At 47.2% G+C, this 12273-nt stretch overlaps 2 protein-coding genes across 2 annotated transcripts in view; one reads left to right on the top strand and one right to left on the bottom strand.

Moving 5' to 3' along the window:
* LOC121000788 (retinoic acid receptor responder protein 2-like) overlaps positions 1–4152 on the top strand; it is a 54910-nt gene extending 50758 nt beyond the window's left edge. Inside the window, exons 4-6 of the mRNA XM_040431418.1 lie at positions 2548–2646; positions 2811–2924; positions 3881–4152. Of these exons, the coding sequence (XP_040287352.1) occupies positions 2548–2646; positions 2811–2912 (201 nt within the window). The 3' untranslated portion in view covers positions 2913–2924; positions 3881–4152. The remainder of the gene's footprint in view (positions 1–2547; positions 2647–2810; positions 2925–3880) is intronic.
* Positions 4153–4574: 422 nt separating this feature from the next.
* LOC121002636 lies at positions 4575–11727 on the bottom strand. The gene is made up of 3 exons (XM_040434075.1): positions 11552–11727; positions 4993–6249; positions 4575–4949 (listed from the first exon to the last, which is right to left on the bottom strand). The coding sequence occupies exons 1-3, from the start codon at positions 11595–11597 to the stop codon at positions 4702–4704; spliced, it is 1551 nt and encodes a 516-aa protein (XP_040290009.1). The 5' UTR covers positions 11598–11727; the 3' UTR covers positions 4575–4701.
* Between the last annotated feature and the right edge of the window lie 546 nt (positions 11728–12273).

Genomic DNA, 12273 nt, shown 5'->3' with positions numbered 1-12273 from the left:
CTCCAGAGCTGCACTCACTATTTTGCTGGTGCAGTCACTGTGTACATACATTACTAATCCTGTACTGATCCTCAGTTACATCCTGTATTATACTCCAGAGCTGCACTCACTATTCTGCTGGTGCAGTCACTGTGTACAGTGCATTAATTATCCTGTACTGATCCTGAATTACATCCTGTATTATACTCCAGAGCTGCACTCACTATTCTGCTGGTAGAGGTCACTGTGTACAGTGCATTACTTATCCTGTACTGATCCTGAGTTACATCCTGTATTATACTCCAGAGCTGCACTCACTATTCTGCTGGTGCAGTCACTGTGTACATACATTACATATCCTGTACTGATCCTGAGTTACTTCCTGTATTATACTCCAGAGCTGCACTCACTATTCTGCTGGTGCAGTCACTGTGTACATACATTACTAATCCTGTACTGATCCTCAGTTACATCCTGTATTATACTCCAGAGCTGCACTCACCATTTTGCTGGTGCAGTCACTGTGTACAGTGCATTACTTATCCTGTACTGATCCTGAGTTACATCCTGTATTATACTACAGAGCTGCGCTCACTATTCTGCTGGTGCAGTCACTGTGTACATACATTACTTATCCCGTACTGATCCTGAGTAACATCCTGTATTATACTCCGGAGCAGCGCTCACTATTCTGCTCGTGCAGTCACTGTGTACATACATTACTTATCCTGTACTGATCCTGAATTACATCCTGTATTATACTCCAGAGCTGCACTCACTATTCTGCTGGTGCAGTCACTGTGTACATACATTACTTATCCTTTACTGATCCTGAGTTACATCCTGTATTATACTCCAGAGCTGCACTCACTATTCTGCTGGTGCAGTCACTGTGTACAGTGCATTACTTATCCTGTACTGATCCTGAATTACATCCTGTATTATACTCCAGAGCTGCACTCACTATTCTGCTGGTAGAGGTCACTGTGTACAGTGCATTACGTATCCCGTACTGATCCTGAGTAACATCCTGTATTATACTCTGGAGCAGCGCTCACTATTCTGCTCGTGCAGTCACTGTGTACATACATTACTTATCCTGTACTGATCCTGAGTTACATCCTGTATTATACTCCAGAGCTGCACTCACTATTCTGCTGGTGCAGTCACTGTGTACATACATTACTTATCCTTTACTGATCCTGAGTTACATCCTGTATTATACTCCAGAGCTGCACTCACTATTCTGCTGGTGCAGTCACTGTGTACAGTGCATTACTTATTCTGTACTGATCCTGAGTTACATCCTGTATTATACTCCAGAGCTGCACTCACTATTCTGCTGGTGCAGTCACTGTGTACAGTGCATTACTTATCCTGTACTGATCCTGAGTTACATCCTGTATTGTACTACAGAGCTGCGCTCACTATTCTGCTGGTGCAGTCACTGTGTACATACATTACTTATCCCGTACTGATCCTGAGTAACATCCTGTATTATACTCTGGAGCTGCGCTCACTATTCTGCTGGTGCAGTCACTGTGTACATACATTACTTATCCTGTACTGATCCTGAGTTACATCCTGTATTATACTCCAGAGCTGCACTCACTATTCTGCTGGTGCAGTCACTGCGTACATACATTACTTATCCTGTACTGATCCTGAGTTACATCCTGTATTATACTCCAGAGCTGCACTCACTATTCTGCTGGTGCAGTCACTGTGTACATACATTACTTATCCTTTACTGATCCTGAGTTACATCCTGTATTATACCCCAGAGCTGCACTCACTATTCTGCTGGTGCGGTCACTGTGTACATACATTACTTATCCTGTACTGATCCTGAGTTACATCCTGTATTATACTCCAGAGCTGCACTCACTATTCTGCTGGTGCAGTCACTGTGTACATACATTACTTATCCTGTACTGATCCTGAGTTACATCCTGTATTATACTCCAGAGCTGCACTCACTATTCTGCTGGTGCAGTCACTGTGTACATACATTACTTATCCTGTACTGATCCTGAGTTACATCCTGTATTATGCTCCAGAGCTGCACTCACTATTCTGCTGGTGCAGTCACTGTGTACATACATTACTTATCCTGTACTGATCCTGAGTTACATCCTGTATTATACTCCAGAGCTGCACTCACTATTCTGCTGGTGCATTCACTGTGTACATACATTACTTATCCTGTACTGATCCTGAGTTACATCCTGTATTATACTTCAGAGCTGCACTCACTATTCTGCTGGTGCAGTCACTGTGTACATACATTACTTATCCTGTACTGACCCTGAGTTACATCCAGTATTATACTCCAGAGCTGCACTCACTATTCTGCTGGTGCAGTCACTGTGTACATACATTACTTATCCTGTACTGATCCTGAGTTACATACTGTATTATACTCCAGAGCTGCACTCACTATTCTGCTGGTGCAGTCACTGTGTACATACATTACTTATCCTGTACTGATCCTGAGTTACATCCTGTATTATACTCCAGAGCTGCACTCTCTTCAGCTTTCACCCTGTCTTCTCTCTCCCTGTACAGAGGACATTTAACTGCTTCGCCTGCTTCAAGTTTAGTTACAGTTCCGATAAGATTGTGTCTCAGCTCATCGACTGCGTTGGCGCTCATCAGGTGGACGCGGTAACGTATCTGATTTTTGTAACCTTTGTCTCAGTTACACACTTTTGTACATCACATATGAAATAGTCAGTGACCAGTAGAGTTGTTGGATTCTTCGTCATGATATTCCATGAAATGTTCAGTATGTAACACGTGTCTGATCCCATGTAATCTCTACCCACTAGAAGAGAACCAGCCGGAGGAACCAGTCCTGCAAGGAAGTGGAGCTGAAGAAAGGATCCGGGAAACCTGGGACTTACAGTTTTCTGACCTCTCAGACAGTTTGATTCAGACAGACAGTAAGAAAGGATGTATCTAATCCTGTCCTGTGTGATACAGTCCGCTGAGCTGTGTATCTAATCCTATCCTGTGTGATACAGTCTGCTGAGCTGTGTATCTAATCCTATCCTGTGTGATACTGTCTGCTGAGCTGTGTATCTAATCCTATCCTGTGTGATACTGTCTGCTGAGCTATGTATCTAATCCTATCCTGTGTGATACTGTCTGCTGAGCTGTGTATCTAATCTTATCCTGTGTGATACTGCCTGCTGAGCTGTGTATCTAATCCTATCATGAGTGATACAGTCTGCTGAGCTGTGTATCTAATCCTATCCTGTGTGATACTGTCTGCTGAGCTGTGTATCTAATCCTGTCCTGTGTGATACTGCCTGCTGAGCTGTGTATCTAATCCTGTCCTGTGTGATACTGACTCTGAGCTGTGTATCTAATCCTGCCCTGTGTGATACTGTCTGCTGAGCTGTGTATCTAATCCTGTCCTGTGTGATACTGTCTCTGAGCTGTGTATCTAATCCTGTCCTGTGTGATACTGCCTGCTGAGCTGTGTATCTAATCCTGTCCTGTGTGATACTGTCTCTGAGCTGTGTATCTAATCCTGTCCTGTGTGATACTGTCTCTGAGCTGTGTATCTAATCCTGTCCTGTGTGATACTGTCTGCTGAGCTGTGTATCTAATCCTATACTGTGTGATACTGTCTGCTGAGCTGTGTATCTAATCCTGTCCTGTGTGATACTGTCTGCTGAGCTGTGTATCTAATCCTGTCCTGTGATACTGTCTCTGAGCGGCCCACCACCTGGATCTGGGGCCACGTTAACGGCAGCTCACTGCGGAGTGATAGGCGCCACGATCACTGTGTGAACATGTCCTTACCACTTATATGGTGCAGAGGAGGCTGTATAGGGGTCTGCTGCCTGGAGCTGTATATTTTTGGACATCCCTTTTTCACTCTGTATTTCAGATCCTCTGTGGGACCCCAATGTACGGGAGGGAAGACGCCACGTACTCCATATTGTATATACCATGCTACCTAACACGAACATATATACTGTACACCGAGCTGGAGAGGAGCCAAGAGTCATTGACCGAACCCGAGAGAAGCGAGGTTCATGAGGAGATGACGAGAAGATGACGAGGGGACAACTGTGGTCTTTATATTAAGTCTGCATTGAAATAATGTACACACTGGACGTAATAAACTATTGTGAAATATAATAAATCATATCAGAGAAACTAATGTATGAAGAAGAGGTGACCTGTCCACCATAGTCATTCATAAGAATGGTAGTCATTTATGGAGAGGTTGTCACAGCCCCACTTCTCTGCTGCCCCTGAGCTCCCCCTAATGGTGGCTGCAAGAAACAAAATACTTGCTAGCTGGGCTTATGTTTAGTAGATGTGTGTGAATATGATGTAGATCTGGTAGCAGAAGAGGACCTGGTTGGTTGGCCGATGACTTGGTAGCTGGGTGGGGATGTGGTAGCTGGACGTGGATTTGGTAGCTGGGTGGGGTCTGCTAGGTGCGACAACTATCATTCTAAAGGATCATGGCATTGAGTGACCACCATTTATTGAAGTTCTGGCTTCAAGTGCACAACCGTTCTCCACCGAGATCCATGAAGCTGCAAAAAAAACTCCACACACATTTTCTAAATGAATGGCATATGAATTTAATAGAGAAGATTTGGGTAATAAGAAAATTTAGATCAAAACTGGTCATTTTAAAAGTTGACTTCCATCCATGATGATTTTCAACATTCTTGGTCTGTGGGTTGAGATCTTCTATCGTCTTCTGTTGCAAATTTTGGCTTTTTTCAGCATCTCAATTCTCCCTTGATACCCGCATTTTCTTGTATGTTTCTCACATTCAATGAGCTGGTCAACAAATTCCTCTGAAGACCTTATGGACGTAAATTGCTTTATCTGATCGGTTGCCCTCAGGATAAGTTGAGAGCCTTGTTCTCCGAGCTGCTCCATCTCGGCCTTCATCCTCTCGAGAACTATTTGATAGGTCAACACCTCTTGGTCGTCTCTTTTATACTTCATCTTTATGCTCCTATAAGTGACTTTATTGTTGAAAACCAAGTTTTTTCCATAAAAACTTTTCAGAGAAATGCCTACTAGACCCATGCCCACAAACCCTACAAGAAGCATTGAAATAAAAGACTTCACACAAATAGACAAAGCTATCGTAGGCCACCAAGCAGTTTTGGTGACAGGTGGAGTTGCACTCATGGCAGTTGGTACAATTCTCCTTCGTATCAATCTTCTCCTTGATGGATTTGCTTACTTCAAATTCAAAATATTCATCCTTTTCGATTTCGACTTTGTGTTGTTTGAGGATTTTCTCAGTTTGCTCCAGCTCGTACTGCTTGGACATCACCTCCTCGATTCTATGGACCAGTGCGTCCACCGTAATTTCAGAGGCATTGTTCAGCATGAGGATGTTCCTTTGTAAAGCAATATTTTTTCTCGAGGTTCCAGACAAATATTTGAAGAAGTTGTTGATGTCTTCCATTCCTGAGTTCCAGTGCTGCTCGTTAGGCACGCTGGCATCATTGTCATCGGGGGAATTATTTGCATATAAGACTCCATTTTTGAACTTGAAATGGATGGGATGACCATTTTTGTTTTTTGCACAGGGAACCTTGGCATGGATCATTGTTGCCAGCGCTGGTGGTTTTTGGTCATCCTCAGCACAAGTCATGAAGGTCACAATATTTTCATGTACCTTTGGGCCAAACATGGCCAAGAGGGAATCAAAGACAAATTTCTGAGTCAGAGATAAACTAGTCATCGATGCTTGAGTCACAAAGCAGATAACATCAATGTGGTTCAACTCTGAGTTATAGAACAATTCCCGGATCTTCTGTACAGCTGTCCTCTGTGGGGTCACACCTTGGGTTTCTGGAAGACCAGGAGTATCAATGATGGTTAAGGAGTGTGGAATACAGAACTCTGTTTGATGGTTGATCTGGTAAACCATGACCGTTGATTTTTGATGGGGATCTTGGGTCCTCACTGTTTCTTCTCCAATTAACTGGATCCTGCAGTCATATTTCCACTGGACCCCAAAAATGTAGTTGATAAAGGCATTGATCAGGGTGGTTTTTCCAGATCCGACCTCACCAATCATCATTATGACCTTGTTGGGCTTCTCTGGATCTTCATTCCTAAATTGCCATTTCTTGGTGTTTCGATCATTTTCCAAAACCATCTTGTAAATGGACAGAGGTCCGACACGTCTATTGTCCTTGGACAGATCAGGATTTGATTTAATCCTTAAAATCCTTGTCAAATCCTCCACACAAGGTCTAGGAGATCCATTACCTGCAGGTGTATATACGAGATGGTGAGTGATGACCGGAACTCATATCTATGACGGACATGAACACCAAACCACCCACCAATTATGTCCAAGTAAGGCTACTTTCACACTAGCGTTCGGAGCGGATCCGTCTGATGTTTCATCAGACGGATCCGCTCCGATATTGCAGACGTTCTGAACGGATGCGTCTGCATTAAAACTTAGAAAATTTTCTAAGTGTGAAAGTTGTCTGAGCGGATCCGTTCAGACTTTACATTGTAAGTCAATGGGGAACGGATCCGCTTGAAGATTGAGCCATATGGTGTCATCTTCAAGCGGATCCGTCCCCATTGACTTACATTGTAAGTCTGGACGGATCCGCTCGCCTCCGCACGGCCAGGCGGACACCCGAACGCTGCAAGCAGCGTTCAGGTGTCCGCTCACTGAGCGGAGCGGAGGCTGAACGCTGGCAGGCGGATGCATTCTCAGTGGATCCGCCTCCACTGAGAATGCATTGGGGCCAGACGGATGCGTTCGGGGCCGCTCGTGAGCCCCTTCAAACGGTGCGCACGAGCGGACACCCGAACGCTAGTGTGAAAGTAGCCTAACCCCAGAAGAATGGCAGTGCAGAATAACGTCCCCATAACAGATGCAGCAAGAGTAACTCCCTAACACTCACAGTGGCCCCCATAACTGTGACAAAAAGAGTGTCCTACAACCATGACATCCACAGCGCCACCATAACAGTGACATCCACAGTGCCCCCATAACAGTGACATCCACAGTGCCACCATAACAGTGACATCCACAGTGCCCCCATAACAGTGACATCCACAATGCCCCCATAACAGTGACAACTAAAGTGCCCCCATAACAGTGACATCCACAGATCTCCCATAACAGTGACATCCACAGTGCCGCCATAACAGTGACATCCACAGTGCCCCCATAACAGTGACATCCACAGTGCCGCCATAACAGTGACATCCACAGTGCCCCCATAACAGTGACATCCACAGTGCCCCCATAACAGTGACATCCACAGCGCCCCCATAACAGTGACATCCACAGCGCCCCATAACAGTGACATCCACAGCGCCCCATAACAGTGACATCCACAGTGCCCCCCATAACAGTGACATCCACAGTGCCCCCATAACAGTGACATCCACAGTGCCCTTATAACAGTGACATCCACAGTGCCCCCATAACAGTGACATCCACAGCGCCCCCATAACAGTGACATCCACAGTGCCCTTATAACAGTGACTTCCACAGTGCCCCCATAACAGTGACATTCACAGCGCCCCCATAACAGTGACATCCACAGCGCCCCCATAACAGTGACATCCACAGTGCCCCCAATAACAGTGACATCCACAGTGCCACCATAACAATGACATCCACAGTGCCCCCATAACAGTGACATCCACAGTGCCACCATAACAGTGACATTCACAGCGCCCCCATAACAGTGACATCCACAGCGCCCCCATAACAGTGACATCCACAGTGCCCCCATAACAGTGACATCCACAGTGCCACCATAACAGTGACATCCACAGTGCCACCATAACAGTGACATCCACAGCGCCCCCATAACAGTGACATCCACAGTGCCCCCATAACAGTGACATCCACAGTGCCCCAATAACAGTGACATCCACAGTGCCCCCATAACAGTGACATCCACAGTGCCCCCATAACAGTGACATCCACAGTGCCCTTATAACAGTGACTTCCACAGTGACCCCATAACAGTGACTTCCACAGTGCCCCCATAACAGTGACTTCCACAGTGCCCCCATAACAGTGACATTCACAGCGCCCCCATAACAGTGACATCCACAGCGCCCCCATAACAGTGACATCCACAGCGCCCCCATAACAGTGACATCCACAGTGCCACCATAACAGTGACATCCACAGTGCCACCATAACAATGACATCCACAGTGCCCCCATAACAGTGACATCCACAGTGCCCCCCATAACAGTGACATCCACAGCGCCCCCATAACAGTGACATCCACAGTGCCCCCATAACAGTGACATCCACAGTGCCCCATAACAGTGACATCCACAGCGTCCCCATAACAGTGACATCCACAGCGCCCCCATAACAGTGACATCCACAGCGCCCCCATAACAGTGACATCCACAGCGCCCCCATAACAGTGACATCCACAGTGCCCCCATAACAGTGACATCCACAGTGTCCCCATAACAGTGACATCCACAGCGCCCCCATAACAGTGACATCCACAGAGCCCCATAACAGTGACATCCACAGTGCCCCCATAACAGTGACATCCACAGCGCCCCCATAACAGTGACATCCACAGTGCCCCCATAACAGTGACATCCACAGTGCCCCCATAACAGTGACATCCACAGTGTCCCCATAACAGTGACATCCACAGCGCCCCCATAACAGTGACATCCACAGCGCCCCCATAACAGTGACATCCACAGTGCCCCCCATAATAGTGACATCCACAGTGCCCCCATAACAGGACATCCACAGCGCCCCCATAACAGTGACATCCACAGTGCCCCAATACAGTGACATCCACAGTGCCCCCATAACAGTGACTTCCACAGCGCCCCCATAACAGTGACATCCACAGTGCCCCCCATAACAGTGACATCCTCAGCGCCCCCATAACAGTGACATCCACAGTGCCCCCATAACAGTGACATCCACAGTGCCCCCCATAACAGTGACATCCACAGTGCCCTTATAACAGTGACTTCCACAGTGCCCCATAACAGTGACTTCCACAGTGCCCCCCATAACAGTGACATCCACAGTGCCCCATAACAGTGACATTCACAGCGCCCCATAACAGTGACATCCACAGCGCCCCCCATAACAGTGACATCCACAGCGCCCCCATAACAGTGACATCCACAGTGCCCCCATAACAGTGACATCCACAGTGCCACCATAACAATGACATCCACAGTGCCCCCATAACAGTGACATCCACAGTGCCCCCATAACAGTGACATCCACAGCGCCCCATAACAGTGACATCCACAGTGCCCCCATAACAGTGACATCCACAGTGCCCCATAACAGTGACATCCACAGCGTCCCCATAACAGTGACATCCACAGCGCCCCCATAACAGTGACATCCACAGCGCCCCCATAACAGTGACATCCACAGCGCCCCCATAACAGTGACATCCACAGTGCCCCATAACAGTGACATCCACAGCGCCCCCATAACAGTGACATCCACAGAGCCCCCATAACAGTGACATCCACAGTGCCCCCCTAACAGTGACATCCACAGCGCCCCCATAACAGTGACATCCACAGTGCCCCCATAACAGTGACATCCACAGTGCCCCCCATAACAGTGACATCCACAGTGCCCCCCATAACAGTGACATCCACAGTGCCCCCCATAACAGTGACATCCACAGTGCCCCCATAACAGTGACATCCACAGCGCCCCCATAACAGTGACATCCACAGTGCCCCAATAACAGTGACATCCACAGTGCCCCCATAACAGTGACATCCACAGTGGCCCCCATAACAGTGACATCCACAGTGCCCCCCATAACAGTGACATCCTCAGCGCCCCCATAACAGTGACAACCACAGTGCCCCCATAACAGTGACATCCACCAGTGCCCCCATAACAGTGACATCCACAGCACCCCCATAACAGTGACATCCACAGCGCCCCCATAACAGTGACATCCACAGTGCCACCATAACAGTGACATCCACAGTGCCACCATAACAATGACATCCACAGTGCCCCCATAACAGTGACATCCACAGTGCCCCCATAACAGTGACATCCACAGCGCCCCCATAACAGTGACATCCACAGTGCCCCCATAACAGTGACATCCACAGTGCCCCATAACAGTGACATCCACAGCGTCCCCATAACAGTGACATCCCCAGCGCCCCCATAACAGTGACATCCACAGCGCCCCCATAACAGTGACATCCACAGCGCCCCCATAACAGTGACATCCACAGTGCCCCATAACAGTGGACATCCACAGTGTCCCCATAACAGTGACATCCACAGCGCCCCCATAACAGTGACATCCACAGAGCCCCCATAACAGTGACATCCACAGCGCCCCCATAACAGTGACATCCACAGCGCCCCCATAACAGTGACATCCACAGTGCCCCCCATAACAGTGACATCCACAGTGCCCCCCCATAACAGTGACATCCACAGTGCCCCCATAACAGTGACATCCACAGCGCCCCCATAACAGTGACATCCACACCAATCCTATAACAACCCCTTTTAAAGGGGTTTTCCAGCAGAGAAAATTTTGGGGTCAGTTTGGGTTAAAAAAAGGAGAAGTGATACTGATCTCACTCCACCCTCCGCTCCCATTACAACACGTCCCTTTAAGCCGTTTCCCACACATTTTTTCCTGTTGGACATCCCCTTTAACAATAACAAATGCTGCAGTCCATGCAGCTCCTACAGGATCCCTTGAAGAACCCAGGACAGTTTTTTTCATGGTGGTGAGAACCTGTATGGAACCCGCTATAAAGTACTCGGTACCAGGGAATGCACCAAAAACCTAAGGGGTGGACCAGACGAGGGACCATTGGCCTGACTGCTGAGGGTTGTATAATATTACTGTGTATCAGGCTGTTACACGGTCATTATATGACAGTAATATCCAGCTACTGTATAGTGGTGTTATCTGAGCAATATATGGCGGTGGTATCTGAACACGGTTGCATTATCTGAGCACTGTATGGCGGTATTTCCTGAGCACTGTATGGTTGCATTATCTGAGCACTGTATGGCGGTATTTCCTGAGCACTGTATGGCGGTATTTCCTGAGCACTGTATGGTTGCATTATCTGAGCACTGTATGGTTGCATTATCTGAGCACTGTATGGCGGTATTTTCTGAGCACTGTATGGCGGTATTTCCTGAGCACTGTATGGCGGTAGGCATCATGTGGCACTGCTGTTTGGCACGCTACAGTAGATTGGTTTGGCAGTATATGGTGGTGGTGGTTTTATTATAGTGTATTGTTATTTAGACAACTGTATGGAAGTATTATTTGGACATCATATGGCGCTGGTACTGTATAATTAGTGAGTACATGATACAGTTCTTTCACACTGTATGACATTATATGAGGAGGACCACCTCCAGGTCTTCTTCAGATATTACTCAGCAGTCACTATCAACAGTGTCCATTGCTCTCAAATTCAATATCTGAGACGTGTTCACAGAAGATCCTCAGGTCATACTCTTCTATAGATAACACTCAATACTTACACAATGCTACAGATGACACTCGGTACTTACCTGGGCGTTGTGCTGCGTCACCTCCCGGGCTCCCGCCGGCCTCCATACTGTCTCTCTTGTCCTCCCAGTCCGGTTCCTCTGACTCAGGATCCTTCTTATATCATCTTCTCCTTGTTTCATTTTTGGTTTTGAGCGCTAAGGTCAGCAGATTTGGAAGAACGTTCCAGGAATTGAAACCGGGGATTTTTCATTCCTCTGGCATTCGTGGAATTGACCATAAATGCGGAGTGCGGGTGTCCCTATCAAATCTGTGCAATGTCACCTGGTGACCGATTTCCAGAAGTTTTTTAGTTTTTTAGGGTTTTTTTGGTGCATTTTTTTTAGCAAGAAGAAAATCTTTCTAAAAAGTCCCTGTGTCTTATGGTTCAAAATCAGGGGGTACAGCCGTTACTAAAGGCACTCTTTCAGCCTGTATAGCATCTAGACATGTGAAACAGCCCCGGACAGAACCTTTAGGAACCAGGTCAGGAGTGAGATCTGCAGCCATTAGAGTCTTGGCTTTAAAGGGAACCTGTCACCGGGATTTTGTGTATAGATCTGAGGACATGGGTTGCTAGATGGCCGCCAGCACATCCGCAATACCCAGTCCCCATAGCTCTGTGTGCTTTTATTGTGTCAAAAAAACTGTTGTATAGATATATAAATGAACCTTACATGCTTGAGAGATGAGTCCAGCGTTCTCGGACTCTGAGTTCAGCCACGCCCACTGTGAAGGAGCCCCG

This window comes from Bufo bufo, chromosome 5, assembly GCF_905171765.1.
Source record: "Bufo bufo chromosome 5, aBufBuf1.1, whole genome shotgun sequence".
NCBI classification, from domain to species: Eukaryota; Metazoa; Chordata; class Amphibia; order Anura; family Bufonidae; genus Bufo; species Bufo bufo.
The sequence above is the reverse complement of the archived record's forward strand: the minus strand, read 5'-3'. Positions and strand labels throughout refer to the sequence as shown.

Coding starts and splice junctions, on each gene's coding strand:
- LOC121002636 (XM_040434075.1), bottom strand. CDS start 11,597: ATGGAGGCCGGCGGGAGCCCGGGAGGTGACGCAGCACAACGCCCAG. Junction 6,250..11,551: donor TGACGCAGCACAACGCCCAG/GTAAGTACCGAG, acceptor ATACACCTGCAG/GTAATGGATCTCCTAGACCT. Junction 4,950..4,992: donor GAAAAAACTTGGTTTTCAAC/AATAAAGTCACT, acceptor AGTATAAAAGAG/ACGACCAAGAGGTGTTGACC.